Raw genomic sequence first — 25,000 nt, 5'->3', positions numbered from 1 at the left:
TCATATATATATATATATATATATATATATATATATATATATATATATATATATATATATATATATGTAGTACATACGCATGTGTGTGTGTGTGTGTGTGTGTGTGTGTGTGTGTGTGTGTGTGTGTGTGTGTGTTTGTGTATGTGTGTGGGCATTCAGTCTGATTACAAGCTGTGGGCAGCTGGAAACTATGAACTTATCCTTGCAATGATTTAGATTTGCAGGTCTGGGCAGTGCTTATTGTATGCAGATGAAGTGTTTAATTGCATCCTGTTTTTTCTCAATTTAGGTATGTGTATCACAGCTCAAAATGGATGGTGGCAGGAAATGCAGACTCCCCGGTTCCCCCACGAGTCTATATCCATCCAGACTCACTGGCCTCCGGAGACACCTGGATGAGACAAGTAGTTAGCTTTGATAAGCTCAAGCTGACAAACAATGAATTAGATGACCAAGGGCATGTAAGTTCACAGCTTGATATAACTGCAGTGTATATCTTTATGCCCATGTGGTGTTTGCTTCACTTTATTAAGCTTTTTTTGAGAGAATAATGGGGCAGACATAACCCATCAGATGTTGTCTCACTTTTATTCAGAAGGAAAAGACAATGGCAAAGCAAACATTTTGCCCTGTAGCACTCAAATGGACACATATGCCTCCAGGCTTGTATGTCATGCTGCTAAAAACATGCTATTAGTCTGGGTAAGTAGTCTCAGTATTTGACTGCAGTATGACTTTCTTTAAATTCTATGTTTTCAAAATACAGTAATAAAGGTCTTCCACTGCCAGGAAGCCAGCCATTCAGTGGTGAATTTGAATTGTAAAAGCTAAATTATATAAATTAAAAATGACATCATCTAAGAAAGTAATTCTTTAGCAAGTTTCCAGATGTGACTTTTTATAGTCAAAATATAGCTTTTCAGAAAACACTTGTGAACTAGTTTGTTTTTATTCTCTCTGTACTCATTGTAGGACATGTACTACTCAGTAATTGCATAATAGCTGTGAAATGTGGTTTTAATTTTCATATTTATCTTATATACAGAGAACCTTATTTATTCTGAAAGGCAGTTAATTAAGCAAAGCCCCTTACTTCCCTTCATACTGACCTCTTGAACTGCATGTAAGAAAAAGTTACAATTCTAATTAAATGATTAGTAGTTCAGAAAAAAAATCTACTGTATTCCCTTTCTCCTTCTGGCAGATGTCTAATTTTCTGATGATATTGGGCACATTCTTCTCAAGAAAATCATATGTGTCTTGTTCATTAAAGGTTGCTGATTGAAAAGCTAGTGAAGTGAAACATTTGCAAGTATAACTGCATACAGCAACTAGCAGGTTATACTTTTCTGTTATTAATTATTTTGTTTTGACTGCAAATGTGTGTTTTATTTATTATACATATTTTTATACAACTTTGCAAGCTAGTCATCTGCTGTAGCTTGTATGTGTGCCCATCTGCTCTGGGGACGTTTTGTAAGTCTTCTGAATATGTTCTTGGATACTGTGAAAATATGTGCCTAAACATTCAAAGGGATTTAAAACTTTCTACACGAAAATCAAAGGCATAAGAGAGAAGAAAATCCAGGCCATTCTGCAGACTTCATACCATACATATTCGTTTCAAATGTCTTTTGCAATTTAATCTTATTTCTCTTATTTGGTCACCTTCTCTAGTATCTTACTAATTCTGCCTTGCTTTTCCAGTAACAGAACCACAGCTATGGCATCTTGTGCATTGAGCAGTTCAGACCTATGACCCCTTTAAATTGAGTTGAGGGGTTGCAGACCAAGAAAAAAAAAACAAAAACAAAGAGAAATGAACTTGTAGAACTCAAACTATAGTGAAGACCTTATATAAGCTTCTTGCTACAGCTACTAATGAACTGCAGCAAAGAGCTTATGCTAGTTTCCTGCTACAGTTACTAGCATACTAAACTACCAAAAACATATTCATTTAAGATGTTATCACCCATGGCTTCTTAAATGAATGCTGGTATTGCACTCCTGCCACATTAGCAACTGATAATTGTAGCCTCTAAGAATTTGTACCTGGAACAGCTGCCATCTTTACCCCACACTTGTTATGGCAATGCCCAGGCTTACTATGGATCTGCTGACATGGACCTCAGACACTCTATTGGAGTGGACCTCTTACTTCTATCACCACAGAAAAAAATGCCTGTTAAGGTGCATCTATGCCCTAAACTCATATCCTTATCCCAGGATGTATTTTCCTCTCTTTATAAAATGACTGCCTACTCCAAAGTAAAGCATGACTTAGATTTCTCTCACTTTGTTTGGTATTTCAGTTTAATTCTGCTTTTCTGGTACATAGCAGATAGGGTTTTGTACAGTCTTACAATAATTTCTTTACTAATTTACCTGTTAGTGTCTCACATCAGATGTTGCATTGCATCTAAGATTTTTAGTCAGGAAAAGTCTACATAACAAGGTACTTATAGCAATGCCATATTTCCATTCTGCTGAGGCCGTACATCCATTAAATCTGTGGAGATGCAGGTTCCCTTTGCAGACAAGCTTCTGCTATCTGAGTTGCTGAGACTAGAATGGCATGAAATGTGATACTCTGGTTGACTCAGCTTGACAAGCATCTGCAGCAAGACTTGAAGCAAAGTCTTAATCCTTAAAAAGGGCAATTTAATTTCAGTATTTTTCTGCATCTGAAAAAAAGGGTTTGTTACAGTAACTGTAAAAGAAATTGATCACAGTACTATGAGGGTCAATGGAAAATACTAGCACTATGACTAGAAATTCTGAAAAAAAGCAGTAAATCCAAACATGACCATTTTAAAAGAAAGCAGCACACTCTTGAAAGGAGGGCAGCACCTTCAAATATCATCTTGTGGGGACAAACAGTGCATTGTAGAAAAGACAAAGTCATGCTTTCCCAATGCAACATTTGGTTGACTAAACTGAATTGTTGATATCCTCTCATGAATAAAATGTCATCTATCAGTGAGAGACTTTCATTCATATACCCCCGGATTCTCAAAAGCTTGCACGGCATGCATGATTAATGTTAGATGAAATTTTGTCAATATGGCGGCCGAGCAATTCACGTACATGCACGTTTGACATGCGTGAGCGCTGTAGCACTAGTGCTGCACATCCCCTGCCACTGTATGCAAATCACCCCATTTGCAGGTGAAAACCATGCAAATGAGGTAAACTTGCCATCCAGGAAGCAGGAATTAGGGTGTGCAGGACTAGCGTAATATGTAGAAATGTACTCAGTAAACGAGTACGGCACTGCAAAATGCAAACCAGAGCTATGACAGCTCCAAATAAAGGCTGCATAGCATTGAGGAAGCATGCCAATGGCCAAGTAGAAGGTCATTGGCATTGCAAACAATGCCAGATGTACAAAATACAACTTTTATGATATGTCCGCCAATCACGTCCGTTGAAGCATAGGGCAGGGGCGTGCAAATGGGACCGGTGGGGAAATAAGAAAATAAACCTAAAAACAACAGTCTAACTAAAATCAGTATTCTGCCATGCAGGTCAATAGCAGGCAAAAGACAACCCAGACAGTGAGTAGTGGTTGCTAAGGGGGGAGGCACAGTGTGACACATGTAACTATGCATTAGTAGGCAATTCTATGCAAATGAGGGGACGGGTAGTGAATCCCGGTTTTCTCCAGCATGTGAGGCAGGTCCGAACAATGTATGAGTAAGGATAGCTGAGTGCAAGACTAGGAGGTAGGTGACATCATGTGTGGGAGTGTCAGGCATACTATCAGCGGATTGGAGACCTGTGGCTCTGGGTTGCATCCAGATTAGCACAGCAAAGCCAGGAGGTGTGTCTAAACCTGCCCAGCATGTAGACACAGTGTAAGTGGGTGTGCGTGCCATGCAATGGGTTCTACAGGAAGATAAAGGAAGTGAAACCAGAAAATAGTAGCAGTGTGCACATTGCAGTACACTGATTGCACAGCTCGCCCCTGGGATGAATCAGAAGGGCAATGGGAAGGGAAAGCAGCAGTAGGAAGTTAAGCAAGGGGTATTAGGTTTGCTGCCATGTGAAACGGATCAGAACCAGCCAATTACACAGGCAGCAGACCAGCCCAGCCCAGAACACCGCTATAAACTATGTAAACACCTACCCCTCTGGTTTTTCCCACACCCTACACCACCAGTGTAAACAAGCAGGGAACTTTTAACACTCACAACAGCATAATGTTAGGGGCTGCAATAGCTATCATACAACTTGTGGAAGATGCTGAGGGTGGCAAGGATGGAAATGCTGCCGACCAACCCACAGTGAGAAGACGGAGAAGAGTGTACAGACCCAGGGTCACCTACCAAGGGCTACATGAGCTGGAGATAGTGGAGTGCTATAGGGTGGACAGGGACCTCCTACGGCAGATTGTTGAGCTGTGCCGACCACGCCTGTCACACAGAACTAACAGAGCGGAACCCATCCCAGTGGAAACAAAGGTATGTGTAGGCCTAAGAATACTAGCTACAGGTACCTTCCAAAGGCCAACTGGGGATATGATGGGGATCTCACAGGCATCAGCATCCAGGGTACTCCACCAGTTCCTGGATGCCATGGCAACACATGTCGGTGAGCACGTATATTTCCCCCTTACCCGTGAGGCATTGACCAGCAGTATGTATCTCTTCCACCAAATAGCAGAATGCCCTGAGGTATAGGTGCAATAGACTGCATGCACATATGCATCAAAGCACCACCTGGTGAGCAGGGTAGGGTTTACATCAACCGCAATGGCTTCCCCTCCATCTACTGCCAGGTCGTGTGCGATGCCCAGGGCATAATACTGAATGTGTGTGCTGGCTGTCCTGGTAGTTATCACAATTCCCACATCTGGCATCTGACACAGCTGTACCAGAAATTTGCCAATGGGGACATCCCACATGGTCACCTAGTGGGAGATGCTGTATACACACTAGAGCCATGGCTGATGACACCCATCAGAAATGCACACACACCCGAATAAGAACTCCATAATGAGGCACACGCATAAACAAGCATCATAATAGAGCATGTGTTTGGGATGCTCAAGCCACGGTTCCAGTGCTTGGACACATCTGGTGGAGCCTTGCAGTACTCACCAACTACATGTACCCAAATCATCCTTGTATGTGCCATGCTACACAATATGATCCTGTGGAAACAGCTGCAGTAGGAGTAGCAAGGGGCAGGGCCATATAGCCCCCCACCAATGCCAAGGCCTGCACAGGCACAGAGTGACTTGGAGGAGGAACAATCTCAACCTGCCCCAATAGGCAGAAGGAGGCATGCCCAGTATGCCCTGGCTCTGGCAAAGAGGCAATGCATAGCACATACACTGACACGGGAGGGACCCAGGGAATATCACCTCTCTCTGACTCTCACATACAGTAAGAGGGATGCCAAACATTACACTACCTGTGCCTAACTTGCATAGGCAGTGTACTACGTGCATTCGATATAGGCAGCCCTGCAGCACCACCCACAATACTGGGACACCCAAAGGATAAGTGACTCACACGTGCCAGTCAGGAGGGGGGTCACATACTCAACAACAGTCATAGCCAGCAGGACAGGTGTAGACAAACACAAACAAATGCCATACTATGGCCTCTGAATGAGGGGCACGGCTGACCCCCACCCAGGCCTACACGGACAGACCACAGCAGGCCAGGTAGTGGGATGTCAGTTGTGACAGCTAGGAAGTCTGAAACCAATGTGTATGCAATCAAAAGATAGAGACGGAAGTACACCGGTATGGCATAGCCAGCATGATGGGTAAGACCACTGAGAGAATTGGACTACAGGACATACCAGTACAGTCCTAGCAAATATGTACAACTGTCAGGTGTGCCCCCCCCCCAACCTCACATAGAAATACAGTAACAGTCAGATGCGCTCCCCCACTCCTGTGTAGAAACATAGAAATAGTCAGGTGTACCCCCCGCTATGCAGACATGTTGCAACAGTCAATGCCAAATGATCGGTGGATACCCTGCAGACACAGCATGCTACCTGCCGGTGTACAACACAAAAGTCAGCTGTGCAGTACAAACCACCGGACATGCTCCACACATGCATAACAGACAGCCTTACTTGGCATGCTCACACACTTGGAGTAATGAAGGCAATGTCAGTCATCAACATACTGAAAGGTCATACTGGGCATGCTCACACACTTAAACACATGAAGGCCATGTATGCAAACACCAGTGGACCAGACATATCCAGCGGTTACAATAGTTACTGCAGACACATGCCAGTATGCACCACTCATGCCTTGCACACACAGTGGATGGGAATACAGACATATATGTAAGGACAACACACCATAATACGCCAAAGGTAGATGGATATAGATGTGTGAAAGAGGGTGACCATGACAAGGAACCATCCAAGCTGGACCCACCAAGCACACAGCCAAAAGGCCCAAACACATCAGTTGTAGATGTCACACACTGCAGTTACTAGCGACCAGTACCTATCAGCATCATAGACTATGTGGTCCACGTGCCAGCTGTGCAACATGGTTGTACAAAGACATAGTCAGCTAGTTGCCCTAGACATGCACCTGTGACATATGACCCCGTGTGTGGCCACCTGTGGCGTGTCACCCCTACATGAATGGTGTATGGGCCATGCACACACTGGCCACCCCATAGCGGTACCCTGACAAGCCTGCTGAGGTTATCCAATGTGTAATACACCTTTGGAAGAGTTGTAGGTCAGTAATCTCTGTGGCACATCCCATAATTGCGTACTGCTGTAGTGTCATAGACTAGTTAGGTAGGAGTTCTAACGCCATAGCAAGTGTGTGTGTCATTGTTCATGTGTGTGTCAGTCTCTCACTGACTGTGTAGAGAGCAATGCTTTTAGGTAACTCACACCCTGTACATTTCACATACCCACTTTTGGCAAGGCTGCTGATGTCACCCACCTAGAAATACTCCCCTGGGAGAGCTGTAGCCCAGTAGTTTCTGTAGTGCATGCTGTAACTGTGTACTGCTGTATTGTGATAATGTAGTTAGGTAGCAGGTCGAACCCCAGTTGTGGCAACTGTGTGTAAGTGTCTGTCTGTCACTGACTGTGTAGAGAGCAATGCTTTTCAGGCCACTCACACCCCTTACAAGTGGAATACCCTCCTTTGGCAAGGCTGCTGATGTCACGCAACTTGAAATACACCCCTGGGATGATCGTAGCCAAGTAATCTCCGTAGCATATCCCATAACATCGTATGGCCATAGTGTGAATAAGGAGTTAGTTGGGAGTTCTAGCTGCCAACTGTGTGTGTGTATGCGTGCATGTCCGACTGTGTAGAGAGCAATGCTTTTATGTAGCTCACACCCCATACATTTCACATACCCACCTTTGGCAAGGCTGCTGATGTCACCCACCTAGAAATACTCCCTTGGGAGAGCTGTAGCCCAGTAATCTCCGTAGCGCATGCTGTAACTGCATACTACTGTAGTGTGATAATGTAGTTAGGTAGGACGTCGAACCCCAGATGTGGCAACTGTGCATGTGTGTGTGTGTCTGTCACTGACTGTGTAGAGAGCAATGCTTTTTAGGCCATTCACACCCCTTACAAGTGGAATACCCTCCTTTGGCAAGGCTGCTGATGTTACGCAACTTGAAATACACCCTTGGGACAATCGTAGACAAGTAATATCTGTAGCATGTCCCGTAACATCATATGGCCATAGTGTTAGTAAGGAGTTAGTTGGGAGTTCTAGCCCCCGACCTGCCTGTGTGTGTATGCGTGCATGTCTGACTGTGTAGAAAGCAATGCTTTTAGGTAACTCACACCCAGTACATTTCACATACCCACCTTTGGCAAGGCTGCTGATGTTACCCACCTAGAAATACTCCCTGGGAGAGCTGTAGCCCAGTAATCTCTGTAGCGCATGCTGTAACTGCATACTGCTGTAGTGTGATAATGTAGTTAGGTAGGAGGTTGAACCCCAGATGTGGCAACTGTGCATGTGTGAGTCTGTGTGTACATGTCTGTCTGTCACTGACTGTGTAGAGAGCAATGCTTTTTAGGCTACTCAATGCCTTACAAGTGGAATACCCTCCTTTGGCAAGGCTGCTGATGTCACCCACCTAGAAATAATCACCTGGGAGAGCTGTAGCCCAGTAATCTCCGTATCGCATGCTGTGACTGTGTACTGCTGTAGTGTGAATTAGAGGCATGTTTTGGGTCCATCCCCACACATGGCAGTTTCGGATGTATTGTGTGTGTCACTGTCTGTGTAGGGAGCAATGCATTTTAGGCTAGTCTCTCACAGTCATTTCAAAGCCCTACTTTGGCAATCCTGCTGACATCAGTCAGTGTGAAATACACTTATGGGCAAGGACTACCCCAGTAATATCCGTGGAGTTTACTATAACTGCATAGGACTGTAGTGTCATACACTAGTTAGGTAGGGGTTCTACTCCCAAACATGACAGGTGAGTGTGTGTGTGAATGTGTTTGTAACCCATATCCTGTGTAGAGATGGTTGTGACTGTGTGGCCAATGTGGAGTGGGTTTTGCATTTTCCTACATGGTGGCCATACTATATATCACAATGTCCACTGTACAGGGATATACAATGTGTGTGCAAATGCAGACACTACATCCCTGAGCCACAATGCAGACCATCATCATGTGGCCTGATGCCAAGGTACACCCATCGCCTAGCCATTGACAGCCGTCTGGTGCAGTGGAACACCACACACCTGTGCAGACATGCACACATGCATGTCAGTAGTGGCACCATGTGTGTTTGTGTGTGTGTGAGTTGCATGCTGCAGATGTTCACATTCACACTCCCTACAACCACCATGGGCATACTGCAGCATGCTGTCTGATGTCAGACACCTTCCCATACCCTTCGCCCATACAGCCCCCATATGACCTGTGTGGTGCATAGGATACCTGCACAGTGATGTGATGTGGCAATCCCACAACCAATGAGTTGTACACCTGGCCCTGCCATGTGTGTCAATGTGTGTGTGTCCTTGTGAGAGTGCAACTGTGTTGACGCTGTCACCTGTTCATGCCAACAGGCACATGTATGTCACCTATCATACAGCTACTGTATCCCTGTTGCAGATGTCACTCCCCATCACATATATGTTCTGAGTGCTCCACAACAGGTAACCTATGTGGAACATCAAATAATTGCAGCAGACTTTGCTAGCACTACATAGTCATCAGGGGTTTGATACCATGTGCTACTAGGTTTGTGACACAACCATGCCTCAGTTGTACCCTCCCAACCCACCCTGACACGTATTAGTCTCTGACTGCATCCCCACCCACTCTCAGCTGGACATGGAGACCTACACCTGCTTACTTAGGCAGCAGCATGTGTAATGTAGGTAGTGCTCATGATCAGTTGATGGCCTCTGCATGAATTGCAGCCCTCCCCTAGCTGATTGCATGTGAAACAGCTGTGGTAACATCCCCATCGCCAGTTGTATGGAAACACACTCCAATACTCAGGAACATCATGGTGGTGTTTGCTCTTGTCACCCACTGTGAGCAGGAACTAGATCTGGTTTGTGCCAAACAGCATCCCAGATGGATTATGGTGTACCTCTAACAACATACACTGTGGAAACAGTGCATCATATGGGAGGTGGATTGTCTGACCTGACTACAGCCTGTAGGTGCCGCTACTGCATTTGGAGTAATGTTGCTTTCACAGTGTTTGTGTGGATATGGCTGATGTACATGTCTCAATACCTGCCATGTCAGTTTCATTGTGATGGGGAATCACCATCTGCAGGGTCATCTGGAGCCTGGGCAGTGTTGTGTCCATGGCTGCATGTGCCACCTGCAGAGCATCTAGCTGTCGACTGCTGAAGGTAGTGTGAAGATTGCAGTCAGTAGATGGAGAAAGCTGTGGTAGTCACAGACGTCATATCCCTCAAAGGACATATGTTGCAACAGTCCTGTAATAACAGTAAATGTATGTGGTCATCACAGCAGCATGTCGATATTGGTCCTGTGTATGTGCTCCCAGCCACACCTCTGTCAACCTTTGTACATATGTCGTGCATGAGTTGGTGCATATGTGCTGTACACCATACTTTGTGGCATCATATCTGCGAACAAGCCACGGATATTTCTGACTGCAACACATGTTATGTACAGTAGGGTTACATTACATTACATTACCTGCATGTTCTGAGGATGTTCGTACAGTACTGAGGTCTGTGTACCTATGGTGATTGTCAACAGTGTTTGTAGTGTTGATATGTACCTGTGTACAGACTGTGGTAGATGACATTGTTCTAGTTCCCCTATTTGCAGATGTTACATGCTGCCCCACTGTATGGTACTGTAGTGGCGTACATGTTTGTAGGGCCATAAATCCACATGTCCCATACCACAGAAACCCACCAGACCAAACTGTGTAGCAGGCCAGTATATGTAGGGAAGTCTGTGAGTGGCACATATGAGGGTGGTGTCAAACACATAGTCCATATACTGTCATACCATGCTAGCTAACCATATGTGGCTGTGGCTGTGCTCACAGTGGTTGTGGATATGCACTGTCACACAGGTGTATCCTACCCTGTGCTGTGACATGCCTGTGGAGCCTGCTGTATATGCAGGTACATGTGCATTCCCCCTTGGGAGGTGTAGGCCAGTGTTGAGCCTGCAGCTTTCACAGTGCATTGTGACATGCCTAGCAGCTGAGTGTAGCTACCCAGTGGGATGTCATGTGCAGATACTAGCCAGATGTCCTACTGCCAGGCCTCCCCTAACAGTCATGTATGTCAGACAGGGCAGTGGGATGCAGTGCGTATGTATGTCAATACCTATTGTGTAGTATGTGGCCATGGCACCCTTATACCAGCAGTCATACTGTTACAGGCCAGGCAGAGGTGTGTGAATGCATGACCTATGGTGGACATTATATACCTGTCATCATGTGTTATACCCATCTACATGGCCATCCACATCCATATTGTGAGGCATGGTACACATGTGTAGCACTAAGGGCATATGTGTATACCTCTGGAATGTACAGACTGTGTCAGACCCCCACATATACTGGCTAATATCTTTGCTGCAGTCCACAGTGGCATTACATGCTAGCAGCAGTACTGTACACTGGTGTCCTTTGGATGTTGTTCAGTAACCAATGGCACACATGTTATGAGCAGATGTGATCTGCCACACACACCATGTCTGTGAAGACAATCCCAATGACAGTAGCAATAGCCTACTAGTATACCTGCTAAAGATACCTGACATCCCCTGCAACTACAACATTGGGAACATACGGGCTGGGGTGTCCTACACTTCATGTCCAGGAATTATGGTGGGAATTTATGTACATTTACATATCCAGATAGCCAGATATACGAATACACATGCGTACTACACCCATTTAACACTGTCATGGCAACCACCCACCATTGATCCCCACATCATCTGTGCGTGGTCCCATTACATCTCCTGTGTGATGGGCATCCATCCCGTGTGTGGGCAGCAGTGCTACCGACAGCATGTAGCAATACCCCATACAGGAGAAGCGGCACACTCAGGGAAGCCACATATTCGTCAAAAAATCAGAATGTACAGACAGACTGTACAGTACTAGTGTTACAGGGTGTGGGTGTATATACTAGTTTGCCATGGAATGCAGTCTGTCTGCATAGCACACAACTGTGGGCCTACCCTCATGCCAGTCGGAGCTGTGCCTATCACGTCTTGTCTGCCCACCACACAGGTCTTGTGTCAGATAATACACTGGCAGTGTGTGTGTTGTGTGTTACCGGTACATGGCTACATCAATGGCCATTCACACCAGCAATTCCCTGACTAAGGGTATGTTAGGGACTATCCTGTAACACCTGCACCTTGTGTAGTATATGGCAATAGTTCTCCACATATGTGCCTGTATTCCAGCCTTTGTTGATCACCTACATACCAAGCTGTGCACATATGTCATGTTATTGGTGGTTGATCCATAGTGCACTGGTAGTATAATATACTGCCATGTCTGCCATCAGTCCACTGCCGTTGTAACCCCCACACATATGGTGGGGCTGGGGCCATATATGTGTGAGTGCCACCTACACAATACATGTGTTCCCTCATGCACTGCAGTGCCCAGTGTATATAACAGTGGTATATGGCCCTGTATAATTGAGTCCAGGGGGGAACACCTGAAAAGATCTAGGGTGCTACAAAATGTGGGGTTATCAGGGCTGATCTGCCTTAAAGTATCTGGATGTGCAGTACCACATACTTCACTTATATACACATCACTGTCATGGATCTGGGTACTGCAGGACTACTGCCCCCTGCCATACAAACTGTTCTGTGTGTTGGTGTGCACATAATGGTGTCAGTTATGCCAGGTTATGTAGCAGTTACAACCCATGTGGTCATAAGACATCCATACCACCTATTGTGTCTGTACAGTGTGTAGATAGAGGATGCTGAACTACACACCTGGAGTACATACTGTCAATTGTTAGGTATCCTGTGGCCCAGTGTGTCTTTCCTATTGTACAATGTGTATGGCTTGACCTGGACAGCAACAGCTGTGAACCTTTCCAACCTACTATGTGAGTGTAACTGGTCCACTGTAGCATCATTCCATTGATATAGTTGTCAGTGTCTGAACAGCTATATGGCATGGCATGTAGAACTGTAATAGTACATGATGACAGGTTACCATGTCAGCATACCTGTGGGTGTTGTTTCGCCTATGATCTCTCTGTGGGTGTATGTTACAGGCAACTATTGTCATTTGTATGGGTGGCACATACAGTGTCCAGTCGTTCAGGGGTCAACTGTAGGCATAGTGGCTGTTCCATATTGTGTGCATCTACCGCTTATGTTTCATACTGTACATATAACTGCGTGTGTATGTGTAGTCACATGTATATGTACATACATATATATATATATATATATATATATATATATATATATATATAATCATGTATATGTATACCTGTATCTGCATATCTGTGTCTGTGTATCTGAAGCCTGGTAATGTTGATGGCATCCACATAATACATTTCCCATGGGAGCCAGAACGTACCGCATGATATGTTACCAATAACAGCCTGACATCATACAGGTGGGATGTAGTACACGTAACATCATGTGCCCATGTTGCCACTGGCCCTGGTTATGGGTTCGCCAACACTTGGTAATGTATTGCAGGGAGGACATGTTTGGCTGGGGGGGATACCTATTCGTATGACCCGTATAGTGTGTGGTGCCCCTCAACGTCATTAACATAACATGTAGCCTGTTACACTCCACTCCCTAACAGCTGCATGTGCCTTGCAGTGCCAGCACAACAGTGTTGCACCAGTGGGTCGGTAGGCATGGGAATCCCATTAAGATCTACCACGTGTGCATATATGTGCATGTGTGCATATCTGTAGGGTACACTGGTCCGAGTCCACATACTCTTATTACAATACACATTGCCAGACAGTAGTACTGATATTGTTGTTGTCACTCATAGGTGTGGCAATGCAATGCAACACCTTACTATGCTTGTGACATGTGCATCACATGCATATCCCTGTGTTACCACTGTTGTGATATGCAATGGGTTGTTCTTGCGTCGTGGCCACTGTGTGTTAGTGGGTATGTCAGAATATCTAGATGGGTTCTAGTGTGTACAATACCCAGTGGGGTATGTGGGTGCTGTGTACACTGTCTTTACACCATGGTACACCATGGTACACCTGGTATATGGCCCACGTACCAATCTCAGGTGGCCAATATCACCATCACCCATACAGGCAACAGAAAACAGGATATGGCCTAGTTACACATGTGCTGTGTGCAGCCTACCTGTAACACATTGGACACATGGACTAGTTAGTTATCAACTATACAAGCAGGTCTATAAGATGCGTGTCTACCCATTATGTGTTGGTCAATGTGTATATGATGGTGTGAAATACTATGTCTTCACCTTATACAAACATTACATCTCCCATTACCATATTGTATATGTCTGTTCATGGTCTGCATGTAGCTCGTGACCTGATACACACCTCACCCTACAGATGGCATCATGTGTGCAATGACAGCCACACAGTACAGTAGCTAGACACAGTGTCGCCAAGTCAGAATGTGTGTGTATGTGGATGGGTTGACATTAGGGTGCAGATCATACCTGTACCAGCAGGCCACCAGTCACATTTGCACGGCCAATAGCTGTTATACATACCTGTGGAATGTTTGCAACTGTACACCACATATGTCACGGCCATGGTGTCACCACACTGACATACCCCCATGGAATATGACTGTGGACCATCCTCCTGTTGACACATGTATGCCTACAGCACAAATAGATGATGGTATGGGGATATCAATTGGTGTTACCAACAGCGGGGATGCATTCTAGCTGCATGGCTACACTACCTGACATGTATGCAGTACATATTACCCCTGAGTACATTCTACACTGTACTACATTGTGGCACTCTATCACAGTCACCGTGTGCATCAGAACCATGTTAGCCTGTCCCTGCATTGATGTTAGGGATGGCAGGGATGTGGCACAGGTATCATCATATGCACAGGGTGTGTGACTGTCATAGGTTCATAGGTTCATAGGTTCATACTAGGCTATCTGCCCAAGGGCATTTATAAGCCTAGCCCATAGTTATGTGGCTTTCGCCACCCCTTTAGCTTGAATAAAACTATGCCTATTATTTTGCTGTGCCTCTGTCAAGCAGTGACACTGAAGTAATCCCTGGGGTATATCTGCGATCTCCCATCCATTGGTCAAGATTCCTCTTGAACAAGGCCAGCGAAGTGCTCTGCCTCACATGTACCGGGATTTTGTTCCACAGCATAGGGAGTCTCTGGGTGATGAATCTGTCCCTCCAGCATGTTCTATTAATAACCGTGTCAAGGTTTAAGTCTCTCGCCCTTGTGGTTCTGAGGGATCTAGATTTTTTTGAGGTGAAGCATATTCATCAAATCTGGGTTTGACATGGCCTTATATGTCAGGCACAGGTCACCTCTGAGCAAGCGGTATGAGACTGAATAGAGCTGGAGTTCTTTCAGTCGGGCAGCATAAGACATATTTTGAGACCCTTTATCCTTTTGGTGAGGAACTTTTGGGGCCTTTCCAGCTGCTGCAGGTGTCGGGTCAGATACATTCGAATGGGGCATTGTACTCAATCATAGGTCTAATGAGTGATGAGTACAGGGGACGATGACCTCCCTTGATCTAGATGTGAATCCCTTCATGATCAGGTGGGCAATGTAGAAGGTTTTCCTAACTACTTTAGCAACATGAGTGTCAAACGAAAGGCTACTGTCAACCTGGGTCCCCAGATCCCTGATGACTTCTTCTGTGCTCAGTGGATTGCCACCTATATGGTAGCTAGGGGTAACCTTGTTTTTCCCGAAGGGTATGACTATGCATTTCTTGGTGTTTAACTTTAGGCCATGGCTCTGGCACCAGTTATCCGTTTCTGTGAGGCCCTTCTGAAGGATATCTGTGTCAGATGTGTTTTCGACTATGGCGCTCAGTTTGCAGTCACCTGCAAACTTTGTCAGCCATAACCCTCCTGTGTTTGCTTGTACTTCAGAAAAGTAGATGCCGAATAAGAGTGGACCCAGGAATGAGCCCTGTGGGACACCACTTGTGACAGGCTTTGAGTCTGACATGGCTCCAGCAACTCTGACCCTGTGGGTTCTGTCACTTAGCCAGTTTGCAACCCATCTTGTGATGTATGGGTTTACATTCAAGCTGATGAGTTTTTCGATGATACCTGAGTGGGGTATTGTGTCGAAGGCCTTTGCCAGGTCGAGGTAGGCTGTATGGACTGCCTTTCCCTCATCAATGGCCTTGGTGACTGTCTCGAAAAAGTCAACCAAGTTTAAAAGGCATGATCTGCCTTTGACAAAGCCAAACTGGGTTGGATCCAAAGTCTGCAAGTTCCCTATGTCTTTATTTATGAGTTCCATTATGATCCTCTCCATGGCTTTGCAGATAAGGCTTGTCAAGCTAATGGGACGGTAATTTCCAGGGTCGGTGGAGGCACCGCCCTTGTGAAGTGGGACCACAGTCGCTGTGCGCCACTCCTTGGGTACGTATCCTGAGGTGAGGCTAAGATTAAACAGCTGTCCTAACTGCGGGTTTAATTCCTCATTGAGTTCATGGAGCACACAGCCGGGGACACCATCCGGTCCCATGGATGCTGTGTTTTTTGCCTTGGAGAGAGCAGTTCTCACCTGGGCGTTGGAGATGTTTGGGGGGGCTACAATCCTCTGGTATAGATATCTCTCCCTTTTGGGGGAGAAGTTTGCACTGAACCTGTCAGCCAGTATGTTGGCAATGTGTGTAGGTTCAGTACTCTTCACATCATTTTGAACTAATTCTGAGCATATCTGGGAGTTTCCTCCTAGGTTTCTAACATAGCTAAAGAAGGCCTTATGATTGTCTTTTGAGTCCTTGGCGATTTTTCTCTCAAAATTTGCCTTGGATGATTTTATGAGAGCTCTTAGTTTTTTACTTATAATGATCAAAGGTGTCTTACCTTTCAAGGATTTTGCTCTATCTTGTAGTAGCTTCCTCCTTTTGTTGTAGAGCTTGTTTATGGCTGGGGTCCACCAGACTGGACGCTTGCCTTTGGTACAAAGAGTCTTAGTTTTGTTTGGGATTGCCTGATCCATGCAGTCCTGTAGGTGCTGGTAGAAGGCATTTGTAAGTGATTCAGCGGTTTGAGTAATGTTTACCACTGGCTCAGGGGCCATAAAGGAGATCACACTAGTTTTTAGAAGTGTGAAGTCGGCTTTTGAGAAGTTTTTCACTGTGGTCTTTTTTATTTCAGGTGGGGGCGGGATGAGGACCTCCAGCGAGATTAGTTTGTGATCTGATCTCACCAGTGAGGGGTATACTTCCGGTGTTGAACATTGTGATCCCATGTTCGTGATGATGAGATCAAGTATGTTTTCTCCTCTTGTGGGGATGGTGACTAGTTGTTCCATGGCATTTGAGTTTATGAACTCCAGGAACCTTTGGGCTAGAGTGTTTGGGCTTGAGTAGTGTTCCCAGTCTATATTAGGGTAGTTGAAGTCACCTAGTATGATGGTGTTTGGAGATACATTTATCCTCCAATGTTTTCAGGAAGGCCATGTGAGGTTCCCGAGTTTGAGAGGGTGGCCTGTAACATGCTACAAATTGCAGAGCAGTCTTGCCTATGGTTAATTGCACCTGGATGGTCTCCGATGCATCGTGCATTGCCACCAACCTTGAGGTGTGGGTGTCCTTTATGAATATGGACACCCTCCTTTCTTGGTGTTGTCCGGATTTTGGGGCCGGAACGCATGATATGAGGTGAAACCTGATAGTGCTGGGGTGCTCTCAGGAGCCTTGAACCAGGTTTCTGTCACAGCACATACATCGATGTTCTCCATACTGAGAAGGGCCTCGAGTGCGTGCATCTTGAGATTGAGACTTCTGGCATTGAGCAGCATTACCCTTAGTTTTTTCCTTTTTGTGTTCTAGGGTGGTAGGTTTAGAATTTGAGCCTTGCCTAAAAAGGCACTATGGGGTGGCAAGAGCCTTTGCCAATATCCGGAAGCCTAGGGTGACAGGTGCAAGCCGTCCCTTGAAGCAGCATGGCTTGTCCAGCATGTCATCCCAGGCAGACAGACATTGGATCCCCTTTGAATGACACCAGAATTTAAGCCAATTATTAAAGCTGATCATCTTATCACTGTATTGTGGCATCATTCTAGGTGAAGGTAGGATACTGCTCAAGGTCAGGGTCATACCTGCCTGGGCTACATAATCAGAGAGCTCCTCAATGTCTCTTTTCATGTAGTCCAAGGAGGTACGTCTCAGGTCGTTGACACCAGCGTGGACAATGACTGAGTCATACTTGTACCTGCTGTTGAGAGACCTGAGTGCTTGCGTTATGTGGAGGATTCCAGCGCCCGACAGGCAGCTTACTCTGACCTTCTCCTTACTCAGTCTGGTGAGCGGGACGTCAGTGTGTCTGACTATGGAGTCACCTATGACAAGTATGTTTGGTGTTGTATTTGGCCTTAAGGGCAGTGACTGCTTTGCACACTGATTTTGTTGTTTATGTGTTTGTGTGTTGTATTGAGTTTGCAGTTGCTTGGGTGTCTGCTTTGGAGGCCTCTGCTGTTTAGGTAAATTTTTACTCAGAGCCTCCGAGTATGTCTTAGTGTGTTTATGTGTTTGATTCAGTGGTGTGGTTGAGTTATGTGAGACTGGTATTGTGGTGTGTGTAGTTGCCTTCTCCTCCTGCCTGGTCTTGCCAGTCCTGAGTTGAGAGAGCTCAGCCTCCAGTCTGGCTAAATAGCTGCATCTCTCACAAGTGTTAATGTTACGTGGGAGGAGGAGAGGGTTGTCCGTGTACATGAGGCAATTGTAACATTGTCTCAGAATTCCCAGATTCACCAACTGGGCAGGAGAGGACGCCAGCATCTGACCCTTCGACATGCTAGAAAGAATTATGAGTTGGTATGAGACAGAAAAGTAGTGGGCTTAGCAGGGAAGTGGGCACTCCTGGGGGTTTTGCTAGTGAGAGATTTGTATAATATAGGAGTGCTTGACCTGCAAAGAGAATGTTTATAAGACAAGGGATATGCTTATAAGACAAGTGCTGAGCTTTTTGAGAAGAAAAAGCTATTTGGAACAAGTGCTGCACTTTTTAGTGAAGGTGTAAACTGTTTAGGTTCCTAACAGAGCAGTTCTAAGGGAAAAATTGAAGAACAGACTTTCTGGAGCCAGAAAGAGTTTAACCTTGTTTAACCGGCGCTGCCCGATGCTGCTCTAGTGGCAACTCCACTCTAAATCGCGCTAAAGCACTTTAAAGCGTGCTTGATAGCAGGGTCTGGAAAGAAGCAGGAATACACCCAAAACGGACAATAAAACTACAGTTTCAAGTCAGTAACCACCTCTACGGGGGGCAGGGAAGCTGCTCAATGTTATTCACTGCCACTGATCAACATAGAGACCCTCCTTCAGCCCAAGCAAAAATGGCCTTACAGAAACTTTCAAACAGTTCAGGAACAGCATGCCTGTAACTGAACTTTTTTAACTCTCAGAAAAGTGGGGAAAAAAGCAAGATTGTTTTTTTTGTTTTCGTTTTTTACAGAGATAGCAGAGGTTCACAAGTAATATCAAGTTATAACAGTGCAGTAAATGACCCCACACAAGAGTGCTAGGTCAAGGACAGAAAATATGCAAGTTTTAAGAAAAAAACGATTTAAAATTAAGTGCAAACAGGAAATTCAGCAAACAGCTTTTGGTTGTGCTCTAAATACAGCTACTAATACAGAAATCAAGTTTAGCAAGCCAGAAAATGCTCAAGCTAGGCAGCTATGCAGAAAAACTTAGCAAATAAACAGAGAAAAATACTTAAAAATCTCAAAAGTGGCTCCCTTCTTCTCTCAGCATTTTTCCTCTTGGAGGGTGCTTCACCAACAGCCAACAAGCCTGAAAAGACGCCCAAACCACGAGGCAACTAGGTTTTAAGAGAGGAAGATGAAGGAGTTTTGGAAATGACCCCTAGTGGCCAATAAAACTACAGTTTCAAGTCAGTAACCACCTCTACGGGGGGCAGGGAAGCTGCTCAATGTTATTCACTGCCACTGATCAACACAGAGACCCTCCTTCAGCCCAAGCAAAAATGGCCTCACAGAAACTTTCAAACAGTTCAGGAACAGCAAGCCTGTAAATGAACTTTTTTAACTCTCAGAAAAGTGGGGAAAAAAGCAAGATTTTTTTTTTGTTTTTGTCTTTTACAGAGATAGCAGAGGTTCACAAGTAATATCAAGTTATAACAGTGCAGTAAATGACCCCACACAAGAGTGCTAGGTCAAGGACAGAAAATATGCAAGTTTTAAGAAAAAAACGATTTAAAATTAAGTGCAAACAGGAAATTCAGCAAACAGCTTTTGGTTGTGCTCTAAATACAGCTACTAATACAGAAATCAAGTTTAACAAGCCAGAAAATGCTCAAGCTAGGCAGCTATGCAGAAAAACTTAGCAAATAAACAGAGAAAAAATACTTAAAAATCTCAAAAGTGGCTCCCTTCTTCTCTCAGCGTTTTTTCCTCTTGGAGGGTGCTTCACCAACAGCCAACAAGCCTGAAAAGACCTGCTACACTACCTGACATGTATGCAGTACACTTTACCCCTGAGTACATTCTACACTGCAGTACATTGCGGCACTCTATCACAGTCCCATGTGCATCAGAACCATGTTAGCCTGTCCCTGCATTGATGTTAGGGGTGGCAGGGATGTGGCACAGGTATCATCATATGCACAGGGTGTGTGAATGTCATCCTAGCTGCATGGCTACATTACCTGTCATGTATGCAGTACACATTACCTCTGACTACATTCTACACTGCAGTACATTGCGGCACTCTATCACAGTCACCATGTGCATCAGAACCATGTTAGCCTGTCCCTGCATCGATGTTATGGATGACAGGGATGTGGCACAGGTATCATCATATGCACAGGGTGTGTTGCATGTGTGCCAGAGGCTGATGGTGGTCCAGACATGTGTCACCATGTGTGTGGGTGAGGGGTGTTGTTCCTTGATTGGGGCGTGGTGATGTGGTGTGTGCCGGTATGGGGACACCCTAGGTGTTTGCACAGTGTGTGAATATGCATGCACACAGTTCTGCCATGTGGTTGCACCACAGGGGTAATGTTGGACAGCTGCAGACCCTACCTGGTAGGGTATGCAGTTCAGTGCCTTTGGCCACGGACATGCTGACTGTACCTGCCAGGGATTCCATGGGCGCATGCAGGTACAGACCTTGAGGTGCTACTCTCCCCTGATGATGACATATGTCCGCTGGAACCATGTCCCACCTGGGCCTGGCCAGAGCCACATGCACGTGGCCTGCTGTGGTGTGGTGTGGACAGCAGCCCCTGTGGTGTGCTGGGGCTGGTACTGCCACTACGGGAGTGTCTGTGGGTCCTGGCATATCCACGTTGACTGCCAGCTGCTGGTGTCTCTGTCCTATGTCCATGCAGATGTCGCACAACTCCCATCACATGTTCTAGCACAGACATACCACGGTTGAGGAGGCTAACCATCTCACCCCACCGTCTCTCCATGACCTCAGTATATTTACAGAAGGCAACAGTGATTTCATTGAGGGTGCCACTTACAGCTGCGAAAGCAGACCTCTGCAGCCTCAGGACCTGTCTGGAGTGCATTTCCATATGTGCCTCCATTACAGCCTGAAACATGCTCCTGGTGGTACCAGTTGTGGCGCCTCTCCCAGGGGCAGGATGACCTGCGGTCCTCCCATGAGCACCATGGTACATTTGCCGATGTGGTGGCTTTCCGGACATCAGGCAATGCTGACTGTGACCCGACACAATTAGCATGGACACACACTTTCCTGGCCATTGCCACCAAGTGTCAACTGTCCATCTGCTATGGCCACATGTGATGGGGTTTGTAGGGGCACTGTAACTGTGTGCAGACTTGGGGTGGCTAGGAGGGTGAGGACACATGTTGGTGCAGTGTTGGCCTCTGACAACCCCACCTGTGCCTCACCTGTACCTTCATCATTATCATGTCTGTAGGACACCTACCTCAGTATGCGAGCAGGAGGGACCCTGACCCACCTCGCCACCTGTGGGGGAAACAAATACACACATTAAGACCTGTACAGCAGTGCATAACAGTACACACACTCACATGACAGCCACCTTACAACCTCACCTTCCCTGTGTTTGCAGACAGTCCCACAGTCAGTTACATATGTTCCCCTTCCTGCATGGCACTTGCTAATACACACGCATCACTACAGCCCATTAACATAGCATCCCTCCTCATGCCTACACATGTGGTTACCACACCTGACCTATTACTCCATCACCTCCTTGACCCGGGTGGAGTAGGTTGTACATGGCCTCACAGCTGTCACCCTGTATTACCCTGTATATGGGCAGTAATGGTGTACGAGGCCCCTATATGGTTGGGCCTGCTACATTCACTACATATGTCACACACCAGAGCCTCATACTACAGTCTTGCTCAGTCCATGCCACACCTGCTGCACAAGCGACCCATCATGCAGACGACAGTACTACCTGGATTACACTCACTGATGTGCTGTGGGGATTCCCCATTGCATTTGTAGTGCTGCATATGTGGGTAGCCAGTTACCTATCTGCTGCTGGCAATATGATGTGTATATCTGGTATGTCCTGCACCTCCCAGTACATGCTCCATGCTACAGCCCTTGTTATGCTATCAGCTGTCCTGTGTTCACATACCTGACAGGTTGTCCTGGTGTCCCATGTCTCACTACATGTACGGCACAATCTCAAGGGGATGTACCGCCATGTGGTCAATCCCACTATCACCTGTGCATACATGGACACACACACATTTGACATGCATTATCCACACTCCACTAAATTGCACCTATGAACACAAACGGCCACCCTACACTCTTATATGTGGAATTGCACAACATTTGTACACACAATCCTCCCATTAGCCTTCTGTCAACATGCATTACACATGGAGCTCAACAGCATGCAGTGCAACTATAGTGACATCATACTAGCGGCAGTATTTATGTGTGTGAGGCATGGGCTTTGATGATAGGTGATGGCCCCTCCCCGTATTAACACTGCACCCATGTACAATGTGTTACTGTGGCCTGTTCCACACCCTGCTTAGTACTGCGCACCATACCTCGCAGGTGTAGACAACATTGGTGCATCTGTAGTACTGTGTCGGTTATGTCAGCGCCACTGCTCACAGTCCCTGTGTGTTGTAGCAACACATGCCTGGGATGATATGTGAACAGCTATCAGTTGTGGATGCCTGATGTCTGCATTACAGATCACATCAGCAGTGCATGTATGACCAGTACATGACTATTACACTGACAACCAGCGGACCTTTCCATGGCTGTGAGGGGTGCCCTACACATGTCCCAGACCTCTGCATGGTTGCAAGGTCTACTCATGTCCACATCCCTTGGAGTGCACACACTGCTGTGATGAGTGCTGTGGGGTCAGGGTTACATCTGCAATGTTTACTTAACCTGCTTGTGTGCAGCTGCAGCCATGGTGGTGTTGAGTCACACATGTGCCTACTGTAGGCCATGTGTCTTGCCACATGTCACATCCCTGTGGACACATTGCACATTGACAGGATGTTAGTTATCTTGCATGTGTCTGTTGTACCCTCCAGCATGGTCTCTAATGTGATGCAGTGCATTTCTTAGCAACAAAATGTGAACGTGTACAGCATGCAATATGGGTAGGTGTGTTAGACTTGTTCATGGGGGATAGGCCATAGCTATTACATGCCCAGCTAATCATCATGCATGAACACGAACCATACTCACCGGCTACGGGCTGCTGCTGTGTTTGTAACCTGGAGGGACCTACATAGGAGTGCAAGAAAGCTGACGTCAATGACCACAGCTTTGGCATTCATAACAGGTGAGCGCAGCATTACATTACATCAACAGTAGAATTACACAATTGTACAGCTTCTACAGAAGTGTTTATTACTACTACACAGCAGCAAAGTGTATGACATCTCAGTTCTGCATGATGTACCTATACAGCTGCAGATGAATACACATGAGTGGTGTACCATTTTGCCCTGGGGCCTTACCTGCACGCTCCTCAGCTGGTGCGTCATTGGCACCCACCTCCAGGATGTGCCCTGCCAGGGCCTTGCATTTCTCACTGATTACATATGTGCAGATCTATGTGCTGTCAGTAATGGCATACATTATTGTACAATACACCATTACAAGTTGTCTGTGTATACATATCTGTGTGTTGTCTCATGTCCTGTGAATAGTGAGTGGGCTATGTGTAGTTCCATACTCCTGTTCAAGTTTAAATGTCATTTAGTAGGTTATACAGCAAAACGATTATGTTATACCGATTTCACATGGGAAATGTAATGTGCTGCAGTGGGACCTGAACCGAGAATGTGTGTGTGATAGGTGGATGCTCTGCACACTACACCATTGCAGCTGTGCGTAAGTTGCATATTCCTAAATTAATGTCATACCCATGCTCCCTTTCTCCGGCCCCCGAGCTTCACGTACTCAGCATCCATCCATTCTGCAGTTGCTAGCCCTGCCATACCACACCTCCACACATTTCCCTCTCTGCATGTCTTGGTATTCCTCCATATTACTGTCTCAGTGCAACCTTCTGCAAGCTCTTCATCAGTTTAGTCCACGTATGTTCGAGCCTTCCCTTCATCCACCTCCGATACTGGTGGGAACATTATTGTGATCCATAACGTCTGGTGTGTGCCAGCAGGGACGGACCTGTTGTTGTGTCACGAGTACACATTGCTGGTCTACACTGTTTCTCTCACTGGTAGCATCCTGCCAGGGTTTTCAGATGCAGCAGTTTAATCATACACCAGACTAGCCTCATCTCCCACTTCTGCGGATGAAACACACCCCCACACCGTGGCCCATTTTCCATTCCTCTCTTCAGTATTATATGACCCTACTGTTCTCACAGTATGTGTGGACAGGCACTGTTCATTGGTAGTCATAGACTGCTCGGAATACTGTGACTGAGCACTGTGCACATGTTTGCTGGTATTAATGTACATACTTACATACATTTCCTATACTGTTGACTGACTGTGCCGGATGATATGTTTGTGATAACAGCAGCTGATTGCATATCTGCCATGCCTTTGTGGTAACTCACTTGGACTATAGTATGCAGGGGGGGACTTGGGAGTGCTGATTATGTTGTTACTAGCCACGATGAGGGCTGTGAGCTACAGCATTCCTAAGGCCCTGCGGGGGAAGTGTAGGTGGGTATGCGCTGGTGTGTGCTAGGCTAGGACTTGCTGACCACCGGTTATGGCATCTTAAACTGGGTTAGCCTCCACATTGCTTAACCAGTGTGGGCATTGCTTACCGCCGGCCACACAGGCATACTTCTGCTTGCTGCCGCATACTCCCATGCTACTTCATGTACATGT

General features: G+C 46.0%; 1 protein-coding gene across 2 annotated transcripts in view; it reads left to right on the top strand.

Annotated features, from left to right (window-relative positions):
• The window catches only part of TBX15 (T-box transcription factor 15), a 718,941-nt gene that overhangs the window by 436,563 nt on the left and 257,378 nt on the right, over nucleotides 1-25,000 (top strand). For both annotated transcript variants that reach the window (XM_044071487.1, XM_044071486.1), the window contains exon 4: nucleotides 290-461. In XM_044071487.1, coding sequence (XP_043927422.1) covers nucleotides 290-461 — 172 coding nt within the window. The remainder of the gene's footprint in view (nucleotides 1-289; nucleotides 462-25,000) is intronic.

The sequence above is a fragment of the Protopterus annectens genome, chromosome 5.part0 (assembly GCF_019279795.1).
Source record: "Protopterus annectens isolate FY-2018-M chromosome 5.part0, PAN1.0, whole genome shotgun sequence".
Lineage (NCBI taxonomy): Eukaryota > Metazoa > Chordata > Ceratodontiformes > Protopteridae > Protopterus > Protopterus annectens.
Note: the sequence above shows the minus strand (reverse complement) of the source record. Positions and strands in the feature narration are given on the sequence as shown.